Raw genomic sequence first — 27,740 nt, 5'->3', positions numbered from 1 at the left:
ATGCTGTTTTATTGCGTATTTTTTTTATGACAAACACTATGAAAAACCTTGGGTGAACCAATAAACATGTTTTATTGTCTTTGTCTCCACAGGACATGTTTGGCTCATTAACCACGACAAAACAGACTATAGATGATGCTGATAAGCAAGGAGTAATTGAACGTGTGTTCAGTGAGACAATACAACAAAGTGTATTTCTAGTATTTTTACCGTATGTCGAGCAACAGCCCTATGAAAACACATCAAGACATAGAGATGCTGCCATCAATTCATCATTGTCAAGAATTACATCCATTTTATGTTCTAATGCAAAACTTGACCTTCCTGTATGGTTTAACATTATCAAATAATGCAAATTATATCAGGTGACCTTTTGTGTTTGTGTGTGTAAAGGAGTAGAATCATCTCTGAGAGGTATTTCATTACTTCAGGTGGTGCTTGTAATTGTGTGTTCAGCAGCATGTCAAGAGGCACAAATTGAAAGTTCAGTCGGTATTGTCAATATTGGTAGTTTTCTTCTTTCGCTGAGCCATATTGACTATTTTTCAGGTGTTCAGTACGTCTAATTATCGTATAAGTGTTCATTACCTATTCTCTCATCTCTAATTTGGCGTTTCCTGCCTATCAAGTCATTCTGGCTTCTATAAGTCATATCTGGGACGGTCATGGTATATAATTATGACATTAAAAGTCATCCACAATTCTGGGATCCCTCAGATCAAGAGACATCTGCAATTGTAATGTTTCACCAGCCATCAATTATTAACAGAACTATTTGTGAATGCATGTCATTTACAATGACACTTTTTATTAAGCTTTTTTTTTAATGTAAAAAAACTTATTTGACATCAATATTTTTGCCAAAGTATGAATACTTTTGCCCTTAATACACTTAAAAATAAAAATAAAAAAGTGGTTTTGGGCTTCGACATTGCTGACTGTTGTAATTCACTCCCAGACTCACTAAACCATTCAGTCATCCCTCCGGCCAAGACACATCTGCATTTGTAATGTTTCTCCAGCCATTAATTATTAATTTGTCACCCGTCTGTCAGTGTGTACGCGTGTTCACGTGTATGTGTGTGTGTATTGATTTGGGATATGAGCAAGAATACAAAGATACCCCCGAGACTGGAGAGGTCAACAGCTGCTCCCCAACAACCAATCAATTGCAGCGTATCAGAAAACACTACACGCGGATACGCGGACACATACAGATGGCACTCTTCCTTCGCAAATGTGTTGCCATGGAAACCAGATACCGGCAGCCAAGAGGGAGCAGTTTTCCAGCTTAAAACTGTAAATATTGAATTATGATGGGGTAGAGAGAGAGACAGGCCAACATTTGTGCTTGAATGCTCAAAGATAATCTTTTCATCTCGAAAAAAAAATCACTTACGCACGTTAAGTTTACCATATAAAGTAGGTGTGGAAATGATTTAACAATTATTTACACTTATTGACATCCAATTTATGTGGATGTCAATAAGTGCTTTATCTTTATGAATAGAACAGCCAGGAAAGCTGATAATGAAAATATCAACACCAGCTGGATGTTCATTTGTGCGCGAGTGTGTCTGGAAAGAGAGCAAGTGAGAGTCATTATGCTAACCTTGAGATGACATTGTGAGAGGGGAAGAGGAGCCCATCAATGATGGGCTTTTCTCAGGGAGTCCACTAATCTGAAAGGGCAGCAAAGGGTTCATCAGAGCTTGGGAAGCCCATGGGACTGAACCAGCTAATGGGGTTGGCCCAGACAGAGGCATGACTACAAAAAAAAAAAAAAAAACCCGTCTAGTGTGATAATGTTGTGAGAGTAATAACGATGCAATTTGTGTTTGCGCGTATGCAAGTCAGAGGAGGCGAGAGCCATGCTGATAGAGTGATGAATTAATGGGATGTGTGACAAGGTCGATTAGCGAGGCCTGAGCCATCTAGCTGGGTTAATGAAGTAAATGACTCCTTGGTAAGACAATCGGTTGCTCCTGATTCGCTGACATAAACCAGTGTGAAATTACCTTTTGCATAACTGACCTAAAGAAAATGGATACCTTTTATTCACGTCTTGTGGACTTTTATACTGTTACATTTTATTCAGTTATTTTAGTTTTTACAGTCGGTGTATTACTTTTTATTTTTTCAAAATTATTATATTATGTATTTTTCGTTATTATATTTATTATATTATTAGTTTTAGTATTAGTTTTAGTTTTTTTTACAGCAGGTTTATTAGTTGTTTTTTTTTTGTTTTTCAAAATTATATATTTTGTCATGGTTTGGGTTTTTTGTTGTTGTTGTTGTTGTTGTTTTTTTTTGCTTTTGTCAGGGTTCTAGTTTGTCATCATGTTCATTTACGTTTTTCTCTTATGATCTATTATGTTCTGCTTTCTTGTCAAGCCTCGTCTTGTCCACCTGTGTTTGCCTGCACTTCCTCATTTGTCATCCAATCAGCACCCTCTGCCGCTTGTGTCTTGCCCAGCTGTGTCTCGTTGTATCAATTAATGTGTACATTTTGTCTCATGTCTTCTGTCGGTCTGGATTGGTTCATTGTTGTTTTCGTCCCGCCTTGCTGCCGTTTTTTTTTTTTTTTTTTTTTTTTTTTTTTTTTTGTTTCCCCAACGTCTGGCTTTGGTTACATTTTGGAGCTCATTTTTGTTTTGGTTTAATTAAATTCCCTTCACCTCTGCCTCCTCGCCCCGCTTCTCTAATTTTGGGTCCACAACCACACCTAAAACTTCACATATTTTACATTATATATTTTTTAATATTATATTTACATTAATATTAGGAGTAGTAGTTGTGTTGGTTTGTTTTATTTTTTAATTAACTTTTATATGAATTTTTATTTAATTTATTGTTTTAGTTATTTTATTATGATTTTGTGAAATATAACAACTTTGCTGGGAGCAAACCGGGGTTCAATGTCCAAGCACAACTTGACAGTGGACTATCTTTGAAAATCTGAATTATTATTATTATTATTATTATTATTATTATTATTATTTACAGCTCTTCATAGAGAGAGAGAGAGAGAGAGAGAGAGAGAGAGAGAGAGAGAGAGAGAGAGAGAGAGAGAGAGAGAGAGAGAGAGAGAGAGAGAGAGAGAGAGAGAGGGAGCTGCAGGGCTTTTCTTTCTATTTGGCTGGAAGGTAAAAATCCCTCTAATGAGAGTGATAACCATATCTGACAGGAGCTACAGACCAGAACCAAAAAAAAAAGCAATGCAGGTGGTAACCAAGACAACAGTAAACACCACCTTAAATATCTCTAACTGTGGCTCCACGCTGTTTCTGTCAATCTGATAAGACGACACTTCTCCCATCCTCCCACCACTCATGAGGACATTAGCATAATTTTGTTGTCTCTCAATGAGCCAAGCAATCAAACAGGCTCATCTTGAAGTCCTGTACAAGTGACACACACACACACACACACTTGCGCTGATGCTTAGATACAGGACGAAGAAGCTGGCGAATAAAACCTGTCTTCATACTTATTACAACTGACAGCTAACATCTAACAATGTTGCAAAGCCATATGTTGATTATATACAAATGACAGTAAATTAGTCTGTGGCTGTCCCTTTTCCTATTACTTGATGTTTTGCCGACAGTATGTGAGTGTGACTAATTATTGATTCTGGTGTATCACTTGTCTTTGTTGTGCCAATTCAATTAGCTACAATTAATTAATGAATACAGTACTCAGACTTGAAACACGTCAACATGTCAAAAATCACTTCTTGCTTTGTTGTGTCAAGACTGTCAGTGCACAACCTGATTAATTGCCACGCTTAAAGTGAATGAGAGGAGCCACTTTCATTGGTTATGATTGAAAATGGCAGCGATCAATCCCAGAGCACCACAGACCTCCTTCTGTGTCAGCCTGCGCTCGTCTGCAAAATTACCAACACTGGGTCTAACCCACCTCCGGCGTGCCAATCAGGATTTAGACGGGGAGAAAAAAAAAAAAAAAAAAAAAAAAAAAAAAAGGATTTAGACAGTTCACAAAAATAGAGCCCAATGTCCTGATGAATGGATATTCCATTCTTGTCTTTTATAAATTTACATTAAATGTGCTTATAAAACTATTTTATGTTACATAAATGTGAATAGTGTTGAAATAGGTTAAATATTTTAGGCTTCTGGTTTGTATGTCATGGGGAGGAACCTCCTTTCTAATTTGTAAAACCTGTTTTGAAAAGTTCAATGACTAATATTCCATAACACGAAATAACAGACTGCATAATTACCATATTTTATTCTCAGGAACCAGATTCGGTTTGTCTTCGCATGTGCGAACATTCACACCTCCAACATCCCACCTTAAACATCCTGTCGCATTATAACTGTGCATGTGGCCAGAAGCAGCTGCACTGTGAGCGCAATCACTTTGAGAAACGCATAAAGCAGGTGTATGACAAACGCTCTAATGGCTGTGATTGCGCTGAGTCATTCGCCGTCGTTGGCACATTCAGTCCGAGCTTGAAATCGCTTTTGAAAACGTCTTTATCAACGTGACAATCAAATGTATGATAAGTGGATTGTGGGTGATGTATGAAAACAAATCGTGGGCTGGGTTAAAGATTGGAGTGGGCCGCATGTGGCCCACAAACTGTAGTTTGTCCACCCTTGACATACAGTAAATAAAAATATATCTATAATAAATTATCTAAAATAAATAAATTATTTAATTAGTTATAATAATAATAATAATAATAATAAAAAATATTCTAATAATAATAATCTAAAAAAAATTGTTTTAAATCTATAATGAAAAAATCAAATCTTTTTTTGGATGCAATGTGTCTCTGTGTTGTGGCCACATTATCAAGAGTACCTCGTGAACATTCTCAGCCTCCCTGAACAGGATGTGGTTCGACGGCAAGTACTCGTTCAACAACACCCACTTCCTACGAGTTTGACAAACAGCCTGGTGGTCCCCCCCCCCCCCCCAGCCCGATATGCATGTATTGTACACACACAGACCAGCTCAGCTGCATCACCATCTGCTAAAGTGACACATAACCAGAGTTGAGTTAGTGTGCACAACGCTACCATCGCTATTATGAGATTTACTGTCACAAACTATATAAACGCCAGCAGAAGCACTTAGGCCTCTATAACTCAAACCGCCTCCCCTCACGTGCGCAGCAGTCGCAGAGAAAGACATTAGAGGTATGAGCGTGCTCAAATCATAGCTGAATTAGACAAGGGTATCAACATGTCACATTTGTTTTAAGAGTCAGTGATCTAAAGTGTTTGTGAGTTATGTCTACCACTGGACAGTTATGATCCACATTAAGGCCCGCCTAAGTGTCTCTGGAGGTTGATAATAGGATGCCAGGAAAGGCTGCTGCTAAAGTCTGAAGAAGAAATGCTCGCATGAGCACATACGGCGCTGTCAGTCACGTCTGGGAGCTGTCAGCATACGTACAGAATGCGCGTGCATCTGAGGGGAGAGTGAGGGGTGTATTAGGCCCGCTTATCCTTCACACTTCTCTTGTCAAATGTAACATGAAAATGAAAGCTCTGTGTTGTGTGCGTGTGTGCGAGAGCGAGAGCGAGAGGAAGAGGCAGGGAGGGTCATAAGAGAGGAACCGTGCCTAATCCTGTGGGATGTGAGGGCATCTACTGTGTATGGAGATGGGATGTAGAGATGTGTTCAGCGGTGCATGGATCACAAAAGCTCCCTCACTGACAGAAGATACTCCCAGGAGAGTAATGTCAAACTGTAAAAAGAAAAAAAAAAAAAACATTTTAGATTTTTTTTTTTAAGCCAAAAATGTGAGGAGCATTATAACGCTTTACGTAGCTGATACATTATTTTCAAATACTGAAAATTCTATACCTTAACTGAGATAATTGTTCCGTTTCATTTCAGTTTTGATTGGCACTCTCAGAGAGGCATTCATTTATTTTTACTCGGCAGTGGAGTAGCTGTGCATCATACAGAGAGCTGTTCTAATACAATATTTTGAAAACAATAGCTGCATGAAAGGGGGGAAATATTAACATTGTCCAAGTGGCATATGTTTACATGTTTAAAGGCTGCAAGGCTGATAAACGAGATTCCACTTGCACTAAAATACAACAGTGAAGCACATTTTATATGTTGTGCAACTACAACTCACAATAATAATGATGATAATGATGATAATAATAATAATAATAATTAATATCCATCCATCCATTTTCTTGACCGCTTATTCCTCACAGGGGGTCGCGGGGGGTGCTGGAGCCTATCTCACCTGGCTCTGGGCAGTAGGCGGGGGACACCCTGGTCCGGTTGCCAACCAATCGCAGGGCACACAGAGACAAACAACCATCCACACTCACAATCACACCTAGGAACAATTTTGGAGTGCCCAATTAACCTGCCATGCATGTCTTTGGAATGTGGGAGGAGACCGGAGTACCCGGAGAAGACCCACGCAGGCACGGGGAGAACATGCAAACTCCACCCAGGAAGGCCGGAGCCTGGATTCAAACCCGAGTCCTCGGAACTGGGAGGTGGACGTGCTAACCACTCAACCTAATGAATAATAATAATAAAAATAATCATCATAATCATAATAATAATAAGAATGGGCAGCACGGTACCCTAGTGGTTCGCACACCTTCCTATTCTCAGGTTCAGGGTCTGTATGCTTATGTGTATTCAGCTTAATTAATAGAGTGTACTTCATAGGGTTGTTTAAAAATACATTATGCCAACAAAAAGATGAATAAATAATACCACATAGCGACAAAGAAAAGATAATACAGTACAGTGGTAGAAACAAACAGCCTTAGGTTGGAAAAGGGTGCAGTATGATGACAGTTGTTCTATGCAATATAATACAACAGTAGAGTTACCATTTTGGGGGTGAAGAGACTCACCACTAGAGCAAAAACAACAGGAAATGAAACCTTTTTTTTTCCTTGACTAAATCAGCAGCTATAGTTTAACCCAGTTTCAACCTAGGTCACTCAGGCGGTGTCATAGCAAACCAGTAGATGTCGCTGCTGCACTAAATAAGACCCTTTTATTTTACCCGGAAACTCTACTTCTAGACATTTAACAAGGCGGAAGTTGACACTCATGGAACTACATGGATTTATATGTGTAGAACACCGTTATGGTTATGGCGTTTGATGTAAAGTCCAGATCCAAACGATACGAAAAGCTGGATTTCCTCGGAGAAGGCCAGGTGAACGGTCTCGATCTGTGTCTGTTATTTTTTTTTTACTCTTAGTCTCTTTCCATTCCGGGCACTCGCTCTCTGCTTGCATGGAACAAAGCTAATAGCATGCTAGCAACCCGGTTGTTAATGTCAACAAAGCATCTGCGATGCACACTGGTCCTCATTGTTGATCATTATTTTTTTTAACAGCACTGTGTTTTAATTTTTTTTTAATGCCAGTATGGCACGCCCTCTACTACTGCTCAGTTATACGTCGAAATTATTAATGCTCATCATTTTGTGATTACGTGATAGTATCGCCAATTCCCAAGCTAAGTTACTCATTTGATCGGTTTTTTTTTCTTCCCAAACCACACTCTTGTTTCCGAAACATATGCACTATCTATAGTTAAAAAAAAAAAAAAAAAAAAAGTACAGGTACAATCCAAAATTTACTGCAGAGAATGTGTTACATTTTCCCAAGAGGGATTATCGTGAGTATAATAAATTACATTCAGTGTTATTAAACTAATCCTTCTGTCAATCTCTGTTCTCTAGTTTGCCACAGTGTACAAAGCCAGAGACAAAACAACCGACACTATAGTTGCCATTAAAAAGGTAAAAGCTTACGTTCTCCCATTGTCAACAGTTTTGGGCTGTTCTGGTGCATGTATATGAATTTTGTATGCCTCCTCCTCCCCTTATTAGATTAAAATTGGCCACAGAACTGAAGCTAAAGATGGTGAGTTCTGACTCATCTGGCAGACTGCACAGTATGTATGACAAAGCAACTCTGTAAAGGCATCTATGCTAATTCATGCTTGTAGGTATCAACAGGACTGCCCTACGAGAGATCAAACTACTGCAGGAGCTCCATCATCCAAATATTATTGGGGTGGATACATTTTTATTTATATTACTATTGTGCTTTTATACGGTAAGAATGGATTTTTAAAAAGCTATACTTTGTGTTTCAGCTGTTGGATGCATTCGGACACAAATCAAACATCAGTCTGGTTTTTGATTTCATGGAAACTGATCTGGAGGTAAAACGGCCTCGAATGATTTTTTTTTTATTTTTATTTTTTTTTATTACATCTGCATGCTGTAACTCATCCATCAAATTTAAATCTGTAATTTATTAAATCCAAAGATTAGCTATTTACATCCCAGAATTTGCTTTTACCAATGGTTTCTTTTCTTTTTTAAATATTTTATTTGGACACTTTAGCTTCCCATTCCACAAGATGAAGTGAGATTTATTTATTTATTTATTTATTTATTTATTTATTTATTTATTTATTTATTTATTTAGCATTTAGCATACACTGCCCTTCATAAATGCACATATAAATCATGACCACGATTAAGGTGCTTTAAAAAAAAAAAAAAAAAGAAAAAAAAAAGAAAGAAATCAATATCTTTCCACTCTTGGCGCTACCATTAGGAACTCATGAAATATGATGCCATACTTGAGGTCAGACTAAAAGCATATTCTTAGGCATTTAAAAGATGGAGGATTGTATTCATTGCCTGTAGGTAACTACACTGTAGGAAGAACAAACAGCACTTAAGGGTGAGATCTGGCATCTGACTTTAGCTGTGCAGCTTCTTTGACATCATCATCCTCAATCAGAGATTGTAAATCCATCACAGCTATCTGGCTGCATATACTGCATGGTCTATTTTTCACTCCTTTTTTTTTTTTTTTTTTTTGTAAAGGTGATCATCAAGGACACCAGCCTCGTCCTGACTCCAGCCCACATTAAGGCCTACATCCTCATGACTCTACAGGGATTAGAGTACATGCATCAACATTGGGTCTTGCACAGGGTAAAGACAGATTACACCACATATGCACATCATGTACACAGTTTTGTTTCCAATAAGAGTTAACTTTAAATTTAGTCATGCTGACAGCACTGACAGTTGGCCAAGAGAAGGTCAAAGAATGTCAGGGAGGAATATAGTCATATGGGCTGTAATTGACATGAGCCATTTTGAATTTCCAGGATTTAAAGCCCAATAATCTGCTGCTTGATGGTAATGGAGTGGTAAAGTTGGCGGATTTTGGTTTGGCCAAAGCCTTCGGCAGTCCCAACAGGGTCTACACTCATCAAGTTGTTACCAGGTATGTGCTGTTGTATGTTTAAAAATAAATAAATAAGTAGGGCCACGTATAAATCTATTATTTTTAAAGCGTGGGAGCAATATTCCAAGAAAAAAATTGCATATTTTCCATTTTATAAACTATAAATGCCTTGCTTTGCAAAGATCCACAGCCTTAGGATCAAGCATTTAAGTTAATTTGTTAAAACATATATATTTATTTACTTGTACATTTATGTTTCCAGAATTATATACACATTCATACATTTTGGTATTTTTTGTACAAGTAGCTAAGTTGATGTGTCGAATCTGCTGCTCTCCGTCATTCACTTGCATTTACCTAAAGTATGCTAGCTTCTGATTGGTTAGTGTTTAGTCAGCTGATAGGGGATCAGGAAGTGTTGTCACTCTAGCTGCAATGTATGACGAATAAAGTTTAACTTAAGAATGAATCCGTCTCCATCCTGGCTTTTCAATTTATAAACCGTGTCCCATGAACCACCAACACATCCTCACATTAGACTCACACTACGCTATGTGTATTTCTCGTAAGTTTGAGGGGGTTTTTCTCGCAGATCTGCCACTTTATAAAATGGCGAATTTACGAGTTTTTTTCTCTCGAATATTTCCCCCAAAATATTTATATATTTACACGTGGCCCTAATACACCGTTGTAATTTATAAATAAAGTTGAGTTGAGTTCTGCTTTTTTTTTTTTTTTTTTTAAGAGATTTCAACTTTGTTAGCAAACAATTTTTAATCTTTCCTAGGTGGTACCGCTCTCCTGAGCTTCTTTTTGGCGCCCGAATGTACGGCGTAGGTGTTGACATGTGGGCGATGGGATGCATCCTGGCAGAGTTGCTCCTTCGGGTAACCAAACATTTTATGAATAAGTGTGTAAAATACTTTAGCTGTGCTAAGGATTTTATGTGTTCTTTTATATAGATTCCATTTCTTGTTGGCGACTCTGATCTCGACCAGCTGACCAAGATCTTTGAGGCTCTCGGGACACCTACAGAAGAAACGTGGCCGGTATGCATTTGTTTCCCCCGTTTTTTTTTGTTTTTTTTTCCTTTCCAAAATATCATTTGTTTCACTTTACAGGGAGTAAGCAGTCTACCAGACTATATGCCATTCAAAACATTTCCTGGCACACCTCTTGAGCACATATTTAGCGCGGCTACAGATGACTTACTAGAGTTGCTACATGGCCTCTTCACATTTAACCCCTTAACTAGGACCACAGCCACACAGGTGATCTTAGAAACGGATTTTTCTCATAATGTTCTTCAAAATCAAGAGCATGATCATTGTTTTTAACAGTGCCGTTGTAACGTTTTTCATAACAGGCTCTGAAGATGAAGTACTTCAGCAATCGGCCTGGTCCCACACCTGGCCCCCAACTTCCCCGACCCAACTGCGCTGCTGAAGTTCTACGAGAGAAGGAACGAGTCGTGCTCAAGAGAAAGTTAGAAGGCCAAGAAACAGGTAATAATTTTTTTTCTCCTATCTGATCTTTCTACCTGTAAACCAACCACTAGCATGATGATTTGGCTTAAAAAAAATCATCACTTTCATTTCACAACATCCCACTCGCTCCCCAGGTCACATATAGTAATAGTCTATAACCTGGAGGGCCCTACCAGCGATGGCTATTTATACCAGGCGAGCATATAAATCGCTTGATTGAAAGTAGCAATTCCAAAGGGTGTTGGCTGCACGATTCATTATACAGTCGAGGCAGACACGCATTTCTGCTTCTTTGGTGTTCGTGGGAGGTTCAAAGCTTTTTCGTCTCCTCCTCCTGATCCTGTGGTTTGGAAAATATCTGGGTTGACTATTCCTTATGGTCTAAGCTGTAGTATGTTACACAACAGAGAGAGAGATTTACATTGCAAGTTTGTAGTGTGTTTGTGTATTGTTGCTTATAGTAAAAGCTGATATTATTTCTCAATGTATTTATTCTATGAATATTCTCTTTGTTATATAGGTCCCATGAAGAAGTTGATATTCTGATGAGTGGAGTGCTGTAATGTCACAGGTACTGCTGAATCCTGGAGTCCGGCAGTGGTGAACATTACGACCTGCTTGAACTCCAAACATCAACTTGCTGGATTTTGGCTATTTATGTGACAGAAAAAGAGAAGGACTGCGTTAGCAAGTCTATGGTAGTCTGCTTTGAAAATATGGACAAAAGTAGTAGTACCATTACACACACAAGAACCGCCAATTTGTCTAAAAACAAACAACAACAAAAACCACATTTGTAAGGTCGCTGATGAGAGGACCTGGCTCACAGTTTTTGTTTGTAGTTCATCCCCAAAGTGTTTGGGACAGTCATGCTGGAATGGCAAACAGCATTTCCCAAACTGTTCCCATACAGTTGAAAGCACAGAATCATTTATTTAACATAATAAATTGATATTTAAGTTGAGTTAAGCACAGTGTTGTCCAAGAGCTGATTGGTTCATTGATCAGGAAAGATTTCTCAGTATTTTTGTCCTTTTTTTTTTTTTTTTTTTTTTTTTTTTTTTAATTAAACCAATAAATTGCTCAAATACATGAACCAATTTCTTTTGCACTTCATTATCATTGATTGCACTTACTGGGAAGGCCCTCACAGACATGCAGAATAATGCTCACAGACAAATAAACATGAGTTGGGACTCGGGAAAATTCTCAACATTTTTTTTTAAATATATGTAACTTCAAATAAGTATAATCTGTGACTGACTGGTAACTAGTTCAGAGCGCATGCTGCCTCTTACCTGAAGTTAGGTACAAAACAGCTTCAAGATGCATAATTGTTTTAAATTCCCCATTGCTAGTTTTATGCGGGTGTTTGTCGAGTTTATGTATTTTTATGGAAGGCACCTTGTTGGGCGGCTAAGGGTCCTAAGATCATGCTGCTTCTTTGTTTTCCTATGTTCAAAGCCTGTGTTAGTGAATCTCTATCAGTATTGTAATTGTCGTTGTGTAGTAGGTCAGTGTTGAAAGACACAGATTGGCCTATGTCCAGTCACATTGTTTGGAGTTTCTGTGTGGACGTGTTCAGCAGATTACCCTAAAGTCATACATGGTCCTAGCTCTCAGAAATATTGGGACTTCACGCTAGATTACTTCACCCATATCAGCAAAATGGAAATGGTGAAAAAGCCAGTGAGTGCAAACAAAGAAACTGGATGGTTGCAGCAGATACCAGCTCACCAGGTATGAAAATTACAAAAACCTCTTTTAAAAAAAAAAAGAGCTTGAAAAAAAACATGAATGGTGTTTAAATTTGGTCAGTATTTTAAACATTAAAGAAGTAATGACATTGATTAAAGACTTAATAAAGCAGGCACAATTGAGCCTTTATTTCAAATGGAAAACAATAGAATGGCCTGTGATCAGTTTTTATGAAAAGGCAATTGAAACAGGAAGGGTCACATCTGTTACGGGGCTCCTCAGGAATGTTTTCAGCCTGTATGATGGCAGACCATCATCCAGCCCACTTGAGGTTTGGGAAGCCCCCATTCTACTCACAGAAGTTGACTATTGTCCTGACTCCTATAACATCAAAGATGCTCGCCAAAGCAGCGATGGGGAGTGATCTTCAAGTGCATCACATGTTGTGTTCACTTAGGCCTGATGCCACGCATAGACACTTTCCTCCTGGTTGTCGAGCAGTTTCATAGCACTAAGAGGAACACACCAACTGAGAACTGAGACGCACCCCAGACTGACAGATAATGTCAACGGGTCCGAAAAAGAACCAGATCAGCGAGCTAGCTGTAGGCTACGTCGCAATTTGAAGATGAATGATATATCTCCACATTTAGCTATCTAATGATGCTCGTCATGTTGGAAATTTCCTTGAGAAAAGGAAAACTTTTTACGACCATTAAAGCTGCTGAAGAACGTCTTTGCGACCGTTTGCAACCTTGAACGAACCGTAACAAAAAAAAATCAGTATCTGCTACACTTGTAAACATTCACCACTCAGTGGTATATGGGCTTAACGTGCAGTATTATGGAAAGGGGGACGCTACATTGCACACAGTCTGGTCTCTAGTTGGCTACAGGTTGCAAAGTACAAGCTACGGATGATCGGTTATTGTGAAAGCATATTGATGGAGAGATGCTGAAAATACTTTTCCACGAAAATCAGCCTCTCAACAGAGCGCCACTAGTATTTAGAAACACATCACTGAATTTTCTTTTTCAGGATGTGCATGGCCTAAGATTGGGTTTGCTTTGGGGCCCCCCCAAAAAAACAAAAAGAATGCATTGGTTAGTGTTTACATAAGGTGGCCTGGGAGGAAAAGGAAAATGTTTTTGTTTTGTTTTTGTTTTTTATATTGCTTACATTACTGATGAAAATAGATGCCCTATGAAAGTGTATTTATTTTTTAATTTATTTCTGTTTTTTATATTTATTATTTATTTGTTTATCCTGTATTTCTATTTTTGGACAGCAACGGGCGTCCGGATGTGTGTGAATTTCCTACCCCACCTGACTCAAAGTGTTTCTTTAGCAACTTGAAAATTAGACACAAAATAAATGCACAAGTAACGTTGTTACTTATACTCTCTACTTACGTAACTACGTATATGGATTGTATGTTTGCATGTTATCGTAAATCGGTGATTTTGTACTTATTGTTATAAAGTACAGTAACCGCGGTGCCGGTGGGTTGTTTTCCTGTTATGTGTAGTGTCGGAGAGGATTATAATGGTTCCCAACGCAAGGAGGAGGGTGTATAGAGGAGGTACAGTAGTACACTGGCGATAGAGGAGAGGCGGGCGTATATGGGAGCTCTGGGCTGTGCAGGAGGACAACAGTCAGCTCTTCCATCGCGTTTGTTGGAGTCTTCATGTTTCTATTCATTTCCACTAAACAGACAGCGCAGACTTCTTATTCCTTTTTCTGAAGCTGGTTGTCGTGTCTCCATAGGATGTGCACTCCGTGTTGTATCTCGCAGGTAAGGATTTTTTTTTTTTAAATTTTTGGTTGTTTCTTCTTGTTGTGTGAAATAGGGCAGCTGTCTGACACGAACGGCGAGCGTCGCTTTGTGGTTTCCGCCTGATGTTTCCATTCACCGCGCCTAGGTCTTCCGTCAATTAGTTTTTTGTTTTTTTTTGTCAGCATTGTCACTTACTGTTAATAATTAATTGTGTGAAAATGCACAATTGACGGAGCTTTATGTCATTGATGGAAAACAAAGCAGCTGGGCTTAAGTGAGCTAGCTAAACAGGCAGTTAGCACGAACTGTCTTCTGTGAATAGCATGTCGTCATTGGCTGTCTGACCAGATGTTAAATAGAAACAGGGAATTGCTGAGTTTCTACGTCTCAGGCGCGTCTTCGCCCCTCAATCAGAAGATGAATTCGCTTGGTTTACATTCTCCTTATTGCTTTTACTGTACTCCTGTTCAACTTTTCCACCCCCTGACAATTTTTTTTTTTTTTTGCTTTCATGACAGCTCAACTTATGCGGCAATTCCCAGTGTAGTTGTGTATTTGGATGTTGTGTCCTTGCTTGTGCAAAGCACATTGAGTTGCCTTGTGTATGAAATGTTCTATACAAATAAAACTCTTTTTCTGTATCAGCATTTTTTTTATGCAAACACTAACACGTGGCAGTGTTTACTTTGTATTTTTGGTTTGTCATTTTGAACAAATCCACCTAACTAGTGCCTTCATAATCATCACACTGGAGTTTTAGAAGTGGTAAAATCTTGACTCAGATAACGCTGTCGTGAACCAATATTGCTCTTCAGACCATTCTTACTAATATTAGTACAGTATACATCATTAGATAATATGTATTTATTGGATAACACGTTTGCCTAATAGTTATGAGATTTTGTGTTCAAATTTAGCATTACTGTGTGGAATTTCTCTTCTCAGTTTATTTTTTTCTCTGTTACTCTGACTTTATGGAACATTCTAAAAACACGCATGACAAGTTATTTGAACGCTAAAATGACTTGTCAATGTGAGTGTTATTATTGTTTGTCCCCTTTGGGTCCAGCGATTGGCTGGTGACCAGTCCACGTTGTACCCTGTCCTCTCACTCAAAATAAGGGTAGGCGCCAGTTTACCTGTAAACTTAATGAGTATACGCGGTATAGAAAATGGATAGATGTAGTGAGGCGGGCACAACGTATTCTAAGTCATATCGCAGAAATTAAAAGCTGTGTGCTTCATTCTGTGGGGCTCACATCAGCTCCATAAGATGCCACGTTAACCAGATGCAGGTTTTGTTCTGTCATTCCACATGCTGCTTATCCTGAAGCCAAGCACTGTCATCGAAATCCTGCTTGGAACATTGTAATATTTTTTGGAAGATTCATTCTCCGCTTCCCTCCAAAAATTAGGCATGTAAATCACATTAATGAATAATAGTGAATTTACTGTAATGGATTGTACACAATTGTGTTGTTGACGTTTAAGCAATGCTGACCCACCAACCCTTTCGTGAGCTAGAAGATTTTACCCACTGGCTCACTGCTGAGTTGCTCTGCTCAGGAATTTAATTACACAAGCACATATCTCATCTCAGGAAAACTCTTTACTGTTTCCTGCTTGCTTCAGTGTCAGGGAGATGTGGAAAACTGAAGGGGTTACAAGAAAACGGAGAGGGGGCAACAGTCAGATCAGTTTCATTTGTAGCTATCCTGATGTTTTTTTTTTTTGTTTTTTTTGTTTTTATCTTTATCCCAGACAAACATTTAGTCTATTTTTGCATATTTTTGTATGTAATTTACTCTCCTTGAGTTTGAAAATGCGTGTCCATTGCGGTTTCAAAGGAGCCCAAATTAGAGTGTGGTCTGCTCATTTCCTCTTTGGCTCGCAAATGGAGTGGGAGCACTGTTTGGTGTGGAAAAAGGAGTGGTCATAGTGTGGGAGCAAATCGCACATAACATCTCAGTGGGACTGGGAGATGTCCACCATGTTGCAGTGAGGTAGGGGGTAGGCTTTTGCCCAATGTTGAGTTTGGTCCAAAGAGCTGCGAGGAGCATTGGCTGTGAATGTAGGACAGAAAAGAAACCATGTGGAAGCATGTAAGCCGCACAGCTAGCCTACACAACTCTCTGGCACAGTACATGAGGACATAGAGGATATTGGGCTCTCAGGACAGACACTTTAAGTACATTCAACAACACACAATTTAAAGTCTACAACAGAAGGTTAAATAACTAGAAATACACATCAAGACATTTTTTGTTAATTTTTCTCCCAAACTAATGGTTATATTGTTGCCAAGTGTTACAATTGAACACCACAGCTGCTGTAGTATCACAAGTCGGACAGCTGATCCGCAAAGTCTGTGTTGATGAGCTGTAAAAGTCACTAGACTTGTAAAATTATCACCCCAAGTTAATAGTTTGGCTATGGTACCCTCTACCACTCATTTGATCTGTGCTACCCATGTGATTTAAGCATATTAAGATAGTCCAGTTGAAACTGGATAGCACGGGTTTTATGATTTAAGAAGTGTTAACATTACGACGAATTATAACTCACGATGCAATGTAGTAAGTTAATCACTTGTGAGTAAAATTCATATCATATTTTGTCTAGCCATGATCAGCAAGGCTGGGTCAAAGATAAGCAGTAAACATACACAGAACAGATTAAACAGACTACACAGAAACATGTCAATGCTAAATGGTGAGCAGTGCATAGATTAGCTAGCAGTGTCAAATTCTGATAATCGGCAAATACAAATGTTCTGTGAAGTTATCACCATGGAGGGGTTATTTGTATCTGCCTGTGTGTGGCTTTTGTGTTTTGACAAGTGTAAATTCAGCGGTTTGGTGAATAAAGAGCTGCATCCGCTTGGGAAAATAGAAAATTATGCTCTTATTTTGGCTTTTGGGGTGGGTCTCTTTTTGCTGTTTAAGCTTGGTTTGGCTCAATGCCCGAGCTAGCTCCACCACAGTTGCCATGTTAATGAAAGATATCCTCGACATTGGCCATCTGTAGGGTCAGGATAAGGAGGAGCTTATTTCACAGACAAGACTATCCCCTTCAAAACAGGCTAATTCCAGCAAGATAAGAAAAGTAGGGTGAAAAGTACAGTAGAACTCTTGATCTCTGGGCTTTTGACTTTTGACTAAAGTGTGTCACGGACATTACTCCTATGAATGAACGTTCCTTTAAGTCCTGTAGATGTTGGATGTTTTTGTTTCAAACTGTCAAAAGAAGCAAGAAAATGTTTTATTGTTCTAACATTTTTAACAACTTTTACACATGAATGGCTAAGGTGTTACCAAGTTTGACTTTGGCCCACACACACTTGTAATTTGTACTTTACTTGTAGCTATGGGCTGTATTTGCCCAGAAAGAAGCAAAGACTTGGTTTGTATAGAAAACAGAGCAGTGATACATTTTTGCTGTGTGTACACAGCTGCCTAGACATACAGACAATGGGGGTGTCACAGTGTAAGGAGACCCAGAGTGGCTCTCACAGTGGGAGGGAGGCTATGCCATGAATCGCTTTCCATTGTCGTTGATGTCATTCCTTTTTCCTCCCTCCCCTCGAACATTTTCTCTTTGCTGCTCTTCTGTAATTTGAGACAGCGGGGTGTGTCGAGAGTTTCGTCTGAACTGTTTCTGTCTCGCGATTCAATTCCACGGTTGCTACCATTAAGATCTTAGAGCAAATTCCATAACTCCTCTTTTACAGCAGCCCATTTCTACGTAATGTATGGACTGACAGTGAGTCATTGCATGCTATTTAAGATACATTTTTTTGTGTGAAATTGACTGGATCTTGGCTCATTTATGTAGAGTACAGCAGCTGGACCAAGGAGGGTTTTATTTTGAAAAAAAGATAAAAGGCTTCTGGGATGGCCAGACTAACATGACAAGCAAGTGGGGGGTTGCTATGGACATTGAAGTAGGGACATATGTCAGAGACACGCTGACCACCTGTCGATACACTCGCAAGGCAGACAGTGAGGGGCCATGGAGTGGATAAGGCCAGCGGTGGTTACCATGGATACTCCTTTTTGTATCAGTGTCTAGAAGAATTTCTTTAGACACCCTCTCCTGGTTTTGCCCCCTATCCCCCGCTCACTCTTTACAGAGTCTGTCATTTGCCCACACACAGTGTGGAGTTCACTGGTGGAACAGCCCCAACACTAATGAAATCCAAACACCCTCTCTGTGAAATGCCCCGTTTTGTTTCCCGGTTAATTTCACTCTGTAATGCCTAATTAATCGCCCATTGAGGAGGACGTGGGTGCGTAACCATTATCCTGTTAAGCAGCATGGATAAAAATGCTGGCCACGGGAGCTCAAGTATGTTGACACGGCCTTGGGAGGAGCCGAAGATCGAGCCAGGAACTTTGCCAAGACTGAACCAACCCTGTGGCCCCAACCACACCTGCAGAAGGTTCTATTTAAACACCACAAGACAGCCAAATGAGTAGGTTAAAAATGTAGGTCATAATCATTCTGAGAAACAAAAACTTTGAGTTAGAGTTGCTCTTAGTCACATTTAGAAGTTAGATCTTTTCACAAGGATAACAGACTCTACCATGTTTCCTCATCTCAAGAGGAAAAAACTATCCCCTACATCAGGCTTACCTACCTGGCAATTTTGCATCAATTAGATATGCTATTATGGTGTGTTTGGAATAGAACCCTTTTAAGACCATTTTGTAGGCTGGCTTACCACAAATCACGACGTGATAGCCTAATAGAAGAGTAAAAATAATTTATTTTTTTAATCAGAAAACACTGTCTACACTAGTATGTATTTTATTTATTGAATTATAACGTTACTATAAGCAACAAATGGATTAAAAAAAACAAACACTTGAATTCAAATTCCCTAGAAGAATTACAAGTCAAAGTGGGATAGCAGCATAATGTGTTCACGAAGGCCACAACAATCAAAAATAAAACGGCAATGAAGCATAGCTGAAGAAATTGTCTGACCTTCAAAGGCAATGGGAAAACTAGCATGACCCGTCGGCTAGAAGCAGAAGTTGATTGGAGTATTTCTCCTTGTTCCACAATCTGTGGGAGACATTACAAAACTAGGGTGGGGTGACTCCAGTAACTACAATCATAGAACCTCTTCTTTCCTAAATAGAACATGAAAGTCTGTCTTTCGTCGGTTTGACATGAATTACCAGTACGTACATTTGTATCGATGACTTACAAAAGTGTGCTAATGTCTGATCTGTCCATCTCTTCATCTTCTTTTCCTCCACAATGCAGCTGGCCTGCTGCTGCGGCTCAGCGGCCTGCTCGTGCTGCTGTAACTGCTGCCCAAAGATCAAGCAGTCCACAGCCACCAGAGTCATGTACACCTTCTTCTTCCTTTTGATAACTGTCGTCTGTATCATCATGATGTCCCCCACAGTAGAGGAAGAGATGAAAAAAGTAAGTACGCACGCAGACAAGAAACTGAATCATTCAACATTACTTGTAGTTAGTTGTTCTACAGGTTTAATAATGGCTTGTTGTCTTGTAATGTTTTGTCCATATGGAATGTATCCGCTCTTTATAAAAAAACAAACAAAACTTTTCAGCAGACTGAAAATGTGGAACATAAACATTTGTTCTCCTGAGAGGGTAACAGCGTCTTTCCACTATTTCTGTGTTTGCAGTTTTCAGTTAGCCATATTAGAATGACACCCCACTGTGTGCCTGTTTGCAGTTTGATACCTTCATGTAGTGCAACTGTGTGCTGAGTTCACCTCCTCCCCTCGTTGCACACGCGCACTTATAGACGCTCACGATGTCACTCAGTGGGAAGTCCCCAGCTATAAGAACAACCATTGTACGAATGAGAGCGCTGAGATTTACCGCAATTTGAAAGACAGCCCCTTCCCTTTTTTTCATTTTAGACATGCAAATGTGCTCCTCAACATGCAACAAGGGTTCCAAGAAGGGCCTTTTACCCTGTGTGCACTCTAAAAACAGTTGGGTCAAAAATAACCCAACAATGAATCAAAAATGGACTGATGCTCTACTTGTGTCAATTAGACCCAATTTTCTGGTTTGTTTGTACAAAAAAAGGGTAATTTTGTATCAAACAACCCATAAAGTCAGATCCTCTACTTGGGTTAATTTCACCTAATTTGGTGTCAAAAATGTGATTATTTTGTATAAAACAACTGAGAAAGTTGGGTCAGATCATCTACTAGGGTCAATATGAACCAACGTCCTGGGTTTTGCCAAAAAAAAAAAAATATATATATATATATATATATATATATATATATATATATATATATATATATATATATATATATATATATATATATATATATAAAATGCTAATTTTGCAAAAAAACAACCCATAAAGTTGGGTCAGATCTTGGGTCATGAATTGTTGTTGTTTTTATTATTATTATTATTATGTTTTATTTTTTTTTATTTTTTTTTGTATAAAACAACCCAGAAAGTTGGATCAGGTCATCTACTAGTACTTGGGTCAATTTGAACCTAATTTCTGGATTGTTTTGCAAAAAAATAAAAATAAAAAATATATATGTGTTTAAAAAATAAAAAAATAAAATAATACTAATTTTGCATGAAACAACCCATAAAAATGGGTCAGCTTTTGGGTCAAGAACTGGGACATTTTGTATAAAACAACCCAGAAAGTTGGATCAGATCATCTACTTGGGTCAATTTGAACCAACTTTCTGGATTGTTTTGCAAAAAATAAAAACTTAAAACAAAATTAAAAAAATACAATAAAATTTATAAAAACATAAAACAACCCAGAAAATGAGGTCAAGTTGACACATAAAGTGGATCAGTCTGTTTTTGATCAATAATTGGGTTACTTTCGACACTATTGTTTTTGGAGTGTCAGTATCTGACAGACGACAAGTCAATCTACTTGTGTCTCATGGTAGCTGACCAAATTCTCGCATCTTATTTTCTGCTGCATCAGGAGTCTCCATTCTTTATTTTTCACATTTGATAAACGCATCACCACAACAAACAAACAGTCTTTTATCAACCACCCTCATTTATAGGCTTTTTATCTTGGAGATTTTTTTTTTTAATGATGATTTCTTAATGACAGCAAATTCCAATTGCATTTTGTTTATCCTCTTCTAAGATTCAGTCCCCTCAAATAGCAGATAAAATGTGAATGTATTCATCTGTGTCTCCTGTTTGTAGACAGTGAATCGGTGGTGTAACAGCCCGCGGCCATCATTACATGAAAAAAGACTGAAAGGAGAAAAATCAGGGTTGTTGTTCCTGCCTGCTCACTCGTTTTGCCCCGTAAGAGGCGTGACACTCAGAATAGACGCTATTGGTCTTTTTCACTCAGGCCTAGACAAACATGAGTAGAGGTGGGCGGCCGGGGGCTTTCAATGTGGTTCAATACAGCAAAGATCTAACCCAGTTTGGCTTTGTGTGTATATCGTCACTTAGATCCCCTTTTACAATCAATTGTGTGAGAAGATGAATGCAGGGCAGAACTGCAAGACGCTGGTTGGTTACTCTGCCGTCTACAAGGTGTGCTTTGGCATGGCCTGTTTCTTCTTCATCTTCTCAATCTTCACCATAGGAGTCAATAACAGTACTGGCTGGAGGGCGGCCATACATAATGGGTAAGAATTCTTTGCCCAAGTTGACTTAAAAAGTTACCTCTGGGATATTTAACTCATTCAGTGCCATTGACGGCTATAGACGTCAAAAATCCATTTTAACTGGCCTTGATCTGGTCGCCAGCCAATCTTCACACTCACATTTCCACTTTTGGACCATATATAACTTTCACTTAACTTACTGTGTAAGTTTTAGTAATGTAGGAGGAAGCTGCACAAGCACTGGGAGGACGTGTGAAGTCCAATGTCCAGCCACATGAAACATTTTTTTTTTAAAAGAGAAGTGATAAGGGCTTATAGTGGTATCTTTTGAAGTGGGAAAACAACATGTTCTACCTTCTATATACAAGTATTAAAATCATGCAAATATCCCATGGCATGCAGTTATTAGTGGGTGGGAATTTCTTCAGCTCGGATCAAATCGGGGACTCTTGGACGTTCATGTGGTTTGCGTGTCTGCCTCAAAATGAGATGTTCTTGGTTTGAATCCCTGCAAAAGGCCTTGTGTGGAGTTAATGTAATTGACTCTGAATTCGCCATAGGTGTGAATGTGAGTTTAAATGGTGCCCTGAGAATGACTTGGCCTCTCATCCCAAAAAGCTGAGATTTTTTTGTTTGTTTGTTGAATGTATTTACTTTTTATATTTATGTAATTTTTTTCCCAGGTTTTGGCTGCCAAAATTTATTGTGCTTGTGGCTAGCTGTGCAGGAGGATTCTTCATTCCACAAAAGGAAATTTTTCTGGAAGGTAAATACTGTATTAGAAGATATATAATAATAATAATAATAATAATAATAAAATTAGGGGTGACAGGCATTACTTCAATGATTAACTCACGATTATTCGCACATTTTATCTGTTCTAAATGTACAATCATTTTTCATACTCTTCCACCCATCCACTCAAAAGTGGGAAAAAATCTTAAACTAATAGAAATATGCCTGCATATTTTAGTCATTGAAACAGTAATTTCATAATTAATAACATTTAGTTAAAATTAAAAAGATGTACTTTACTGTTAAAAAAAAAAGATATTGATTTGTGTTGAGGTCATTTTTTCTGCCACAAGATGGCATTATTGCATTTGTAAGACGTTGGTGAAAGCTTTTTGCATTTTCTTTTCACCTATATATATAAAAAAACATTTATTTTCTTTATTATTTTCTTTAGCATTTTCATATTATCTAATCTTTAACATGAAATAACTTGTGAAATTCTACACATTTTTAAAATGGTAAAAGACAACTTCACCCCAGTCTCCACACATTTCTGCATTATTATTAAATTTATTCCGGCAACATTTTGACATGGACGCGACTGAAATTCCCCCAGTACAGGCTTTCGAAGTAAGGAGCGCTCATTAATCGCGTGTTAAAAAAAAAAAAAAAGAGTAGCGTTAAAGGAACTTTAACTCAAAATTAACGCATTAATTTTGACACCTCTCAATATATACAAAATAGATTTTGTACACCAACCAAGCTTTCCGCAAGTAAGAAGTGTTAGCATATACGCAGTTAATGAAATGATTTCCATGTTTTCCGTAGTGTGGCGCTATATTGGAGCTGCTGGCGGCTTCATCTTCCTGCTGATCCAGCTCATGCTGCTGGTGGAGTTTGCCCACAGATGGAACACAAACTGGTCAGTCAGTCTGGCCGACTTTTGGAAGCACATAATGCCACGTCAATGCAAATGATGTTCATGAGACACAGAAGGGATGTACTCGTTCTGTGGATTTACTTGAAGGAAAAAAAAAATTGGAGAGAGACTTGTAGCTTCTGTTGTTGTTGTTGTGGGAGTGGAATGTATGCGGTGACTCTCCTGCAGGAATAACTCACCAGACCTTTCTGTCTTTTGATTTATTCCTTTAGGACCCTGTTGGTTTTCTGTCCCCCCCCCCCCCCCCCCTTTTACATTTTAGTTTTTACTCACATTCATGTTGTTTTTTACCCTGTTTTCTTTGTATCCCTTTCTCTGCGTACCTACTTGCATACACAGGAGCTCCGGAGTGAAGTACAACCGCTTGTGGTATGCGGCGCTGGCCTTGGTGACTCTGGTGCTGTTCAGCATTGCGGTGGGAGCTGTGGTCTTCATGGGTCTGTACTACACCCACCCTACGGCATGTCGCCTCAACAAGATCTTCTTGGGCATCAACGGCACCCTCTGCCTCGTCGTTTCTCTGCTTGCCATCTCTCCACTCATACAGAAACGTAGGGACCTGTTTAAAGCTTTCTTAAACATTTGCATTAAAAAGATTTGTTTGACATTGATTTTTATTATTATTATTATTGTTATTATTGTATTTTATAATTATTATTATAATTTATTGATTTTATTTGATATTATTATTATTTTATTATTTTTTTAGATTTTATTATTGATTTTGTTAGATTTTATGATTGTTGTACATTGATTTTAGTTGATTTTTTTATTATTATTAAATTTTTATTATATATATATATATATTCATATTTTTACATATTTTATTATATTTTTTAATATATTATTGATTTTGGTATTGATTTTAGATTTATTATTGTTCTACATTGATTTAATTATTATTATTATTATTATTGATTTTATTAGATTTTATTGTTCTACATTAGTTTTCTTTGATTTTATTAATATATTTAATATTTTATTTTATTAGGATGTATTATTGTTCTACATTGATTTTATTTGATATAATTATTGTTCTACATTGATTTTATTTGATCTTTAGGTGTAATCTCACAATTCTGTTTACCTTTGTGCTCCCTCAGTCCAGCCGACATCTGGCCTGCTCCAACCGGGAGTGATCAGCGTGTACGTCATGTACCTCACCTTCTCAGCTTTCTCCAGTAAACCAACAGAAAGTGAGTATGAATTCATAAAGCCGCAAGTGATTATCATCCTGCCCCACATTTTCCATCACTTGCAGTGTATCCGTCTCCACAGCCTCACTTTTTATTAGTTAATAATTTACCACTGTAATGCATGATAATGCTCTACATGCTACGACTAAAAGCTGCTTTTGTACTTAGTGGTGGAGAAAGATGGCGTGAACACAACCGTGTGCGTCTTTCCCTTCAAATCCGGGAAGGAAAGCGACAAGAATATCGTGACAGCTTTGGGAGCCATCATCTTGTTTGGCTGCATCCTTTACTCCTGGTAAGACGTCTCACTGAGATCTCAGCATGGGAAGACATTAGACTCAGTAGTTGTCCGGAGCGGGACATGATCCCAAAAAAAAAAGAAAAAAAAAAAAGACTTGTGTTGGAAAATAACGGCCTCTCTGTTTTTCCGCCAGTTTGACCTCCACAATCAAGCGGAGATCTGCGGCGCTGCGAGTGTGCAGAAACAGTGAACCGGAAACTGAAGTAAACGCTCAAATATTTGATTTTACTCTGCATGAGTACTTAGGCTAAATTAATAGAAGCCAAACAAGTACTTTAATTCATGAGACTCCAGGGAGTTTTTCAAGATATTTTTGTCCACATTGGTTTGTTTGTCTTCATCCCACAGAGAGCCCGTTGCTGCTTCTGCTTCGGAGATGACACAGGTAAAAAAAAAAAAAAAAAAATCGCTTCTTTTTTTTTTTTCATTCCCTCAATTTCACACCATTTCATTTCCTCCTTGGCTTCCCGCCGACCCGAGTCCCTCCAGCCTGTTGAGTGTGTGAATATGTTCCCAGCGGTAGTGTGCGCACACGCGGCGCCTCTGCTCATTGTTATTCATCACGCTGATGTGGAACGGTGAGAAAGTATTGGTCAGCAAACACAGATGATGTCACTGTTACTAGGAGGTTGGCGTGACATGCGTGGAGCCGTTTGTAGGCTAGTAGCGCCCCCTGTCGGACATTGAGGTGGTGGCAAGAAAGCGTTATGGGCTGTTCCAAGTCTTGAGAATTTTTATTTTCATTTTTATGCATGTTCAAAATAAAAATTCAAATACAAATCAAAGGGAGATCTATCAATCTAACTGAAGTTGTTCCACTTTCAGATGACTACGATGATGAAAAAACCGGCGCAGGCCAAAACGTGGTGTATGATGAGAGCGAGACTACCACCTACAGCTACAAATATTTCCACTTTGTCTTCTTCCTGGGCTCCCTTTATGTCATGATGACCATAACTAACTGGTTCCAGTAAGTTTCTCATTTACTACATTTAAAAAAAAATAAGTATTGAGATGTAAATATATGTGTTGAATTCCACCAGTAGCTTTTATTTGGACTCACTTTGCCGTATCCTTTTCCAGCTACGACAACTACAGGATTGAGAAGCTGCTGGACGGGAGCTGGTCAGTGTTCTGGATCAAGATCTCGTCCTCGTGGGTGTGTCTCCTGCTCTACATGGTGACTCTCGTCGCTCCCATCATCTGCCCCAAGCGCTTTGAGGCCTAGCGCACAGTCGGCACACTCACACTCTGGTCATGTGACTTCCGGTGTGGAGATGTCGCCATGTAGCTTTGAGGCTGAGCCAAGGGACCAGTGACGTTTTTTTTTTTTTTTTTTTTTTTTTTTTTGCCCCCAATCTTTAACCACTGTTCTCTACTGTCTTCAGCTTTGGAACTGGAGGAACTTGCGATGCCTTTTATTACACAATGTGCAAATTGTTTATGTTACGCTGTTGACACCTTGAAGGTATTTGTATCTCTGGACATTTTGTGTTGTTACAATTTTGTTTAAAGGTCATAAAAATTAGTTGTGTTTCATATGTCCAGACTTTAAATTCCCTCACCATATTTGGTCTTTTTGTTTTCCCATGTGTGAGTCTTGTATTTTCCCGTCTACAGTTGTACCATAAATTTGTAGCAAAATAGTCGGACAATATTGTTTACTATGTGTGCTTTGTTATACTGAAATTATTTTTGTTAGTTTTGATTCCCTTTGTGAGGGAATGTGCAAAACCGGAATTACTTTTTCAAAGTTATCTCTCAGGCTTACATCCAAGTATGCTTTGTTATATTGTGCCCTTTTATAGATGTTTTTTATGGGAGCAAAAAAAAAGCTCTCTGTTGTTTTAGGGTATTTCAAGTTTTGTCAATCTCAGTGCTCCCTTTGAGCGCAATCTTTTTTGGGGAGATAAAAAAAAATGTGTAGAATTTACTGAACTGTTCATCATTGTTGTGTAGACTATAAATTAACACAGCTTATTTAACAATGAAAGTAGTAGATGATGTTCCCATCATTAAAGCATGCAGCTGTTTTCCAAAGTTAGATGATTGGAAAACAACTACTGAACTCAATGTGGAAAATATATTAATTTGTAACTTCCATTTTGTGTTTCCAGCACAGTAAAGACAAATCAGCTTTTGCCTATTTTTATGCATCAGTTAATACTTAAAAAAAAAAAAAAAAATCAAGTTACTCAACACTGGATGTTGAATTTACAGTAAAGTTACTCACAGAAATGCTTATTAACAGTAAGTTTCTAACACACCACCAATAAATCGTATTATTTTGTTGTTTTCCTAACAAATCATTTTTTGTAACTTATGTACATTTTTGCTTACATTGTATTGTGGAAATGTTAATCATTAAAGTGAACATTTTTCAGCCCGCAACCTGTTTTGTTCTTGCCCATACTCTTGGTATTTATGAAATGAATGCTTTTATACAGTGCCTAATTAATTTCTTTGAAGAAAATTGTGAAGGACAACGGGTTTATTTTCTAATTTTCCATCAACGTTGGAACTCTTATTTTCGAACTTCCTCTTTGGGCGAAAGTTTATTTTGAAGGTATGCGGAAAGGTAGAATGCGTAGGAGACGGAATTTTATCGAAAGCGCGAGACTAATGAAGCCGTTAAAACAGTTTCACGTACGGCAAATCCAACATTAAAGATACTTAGCCCGGTTGAAAGTGGCAACAAGGTAAAGAATTGAGCTTATTTAAATAGATATATGTTT

At 38.3% G+C, this 27,740-nt stretch overlaps 2 protein-coding genes across 2 annotated transcripts; both read left to right on the top strand.

Moving 5' to 3' along the window:
• The first annotated feature begins 7,033 nt into the window (after window positions 1-7,033).
• cdk7 (cyclin-dependent kinase 7) lies at window positions 7,034-11,713 on the top strand. Its single transcript, XM_077521665.1, has 12 exons — window positions 7,034-7,192; window positions 7,724-7,783; window positions 7,874-7,907; window positions 7,993-8,060; window positions 8,143-8,211; window positions 8,888-8,998; window positions 9,178-9,296; window positions 10,045-10,144; window positions 10,220-10,306; window positions 10,379-10,528; window positions 10,624-10,762; window positions 11,265-11,713. Exons 1-12 carry the CDS (start codon window positions 7,121-7,123, stop codon window positions 11,288-11,290), a joined length of 1,035 nt encoding a protein of 344 aa, XP_077377791.1. The 5' UTR covers window positions 7,034-7,120; the 3' UTR covers window positions 11,291-11,713.
• Window positions 11,714-13,834: 2,121 nt separating this feature from the next.
• Window positions 13,835-27,396, top strand: serinc5 (serine incorporator 5). Its single transcript, XM_077522776.1, has 12 exons — window positions 13,835-14,238; window positions 19,495-19,659; window positions 21,676-21,854; window positions 22,517-22,599; window positions 23,397-23,490; window positions 23,848-24,059; window positions 24,612-24,704; window positions 24,873-24,999; window positions 25,139-25,208; window positions 25,354-25,390; window positions 25,831-25,975; window positions 26,089-27,396. The coding sequence occupies exons 1-12, from the start codon at window positions 14,212-14,214 to the stop codon at window positions 26,231-26,233; spliced, it is 1,377 nt and encodes a 458-aa protein (XP_077378902.1). The 5' UTR covers window positions 13,835-14,211; the 3' UTR covers window positions 26,234-27,396.
• The last annotated feature ends 344 nt before the right edge of the window (window positions 27,397-27,740 follow it).

This window comes from Festucalex cinctus, chromosome 5, assembly GCF_051991245.1.
Source record: "Festucalex cinctus isolate MCC-2025b chromosome 5, RoL_Fcin_1.0, whole genome shotgun sequence".
NCBI classification, from domain to species: Eukaryota; Metazoa; Chordata; class Actinopteri; order Syngnathiformes; family Syngnathidae; genus Festucalex; species Festucalex cinctus.
Note: the sequence above shows the minus strand (reverse complement) of the source record. Positions and strands in the feature narration are given on the sequence as shown.

What these genes read in the sequence shown, in the direction of transcription:
- cdk7 (XM_077521665.1), top strand. Translation starts at nt 7,121, where the DNA reads ATGGTTATGGCGTTTGATGTAAAGTCCAGATCCAAACGATACGAAAAG. An exon ending in CAGAACTGAAGCTAAAGATG is followed by an intron (nt 7,908 to 7,992) that starts GTGAGTTCTGAC and finishes TCATGCTTGTAG; the next exon opens with GTATCAACAGGACTGCCCTA. An exon ending in AACATTGGGTCTTGCACAGG is followed by an intron (nt 8,999 to 9,177) that starts GTAAAGACAGAT and finishes TTGAATTTCCAG; the next exon opens with GATTTAAAGCCCAATAATCT.
- serinc5 (XM_077522776.1), top strand. Translation starts at nt 14,212, where the DNA reads ATGTGCACTCCGTGTTGTATCTCGCAG. An exon ending in CTCCGTGTTGTATCTCGCAG is followed by an intron (nt 14,239 to 19,494) that starts GTAAGGATTTTT and finishes TCCACAATGCAG; the next exon opens with CTGGCCTGCTGCTGCGGCTC. An exon ending in TAGAGGAAGAGATGAAAAAA is followed by an intron (nt 19,660 to 21,675) that starts GTAAGTACGCAC and finishes ATCGTCACTTAG; the next exon opens with ATCCCCTTTTACAATCAATT.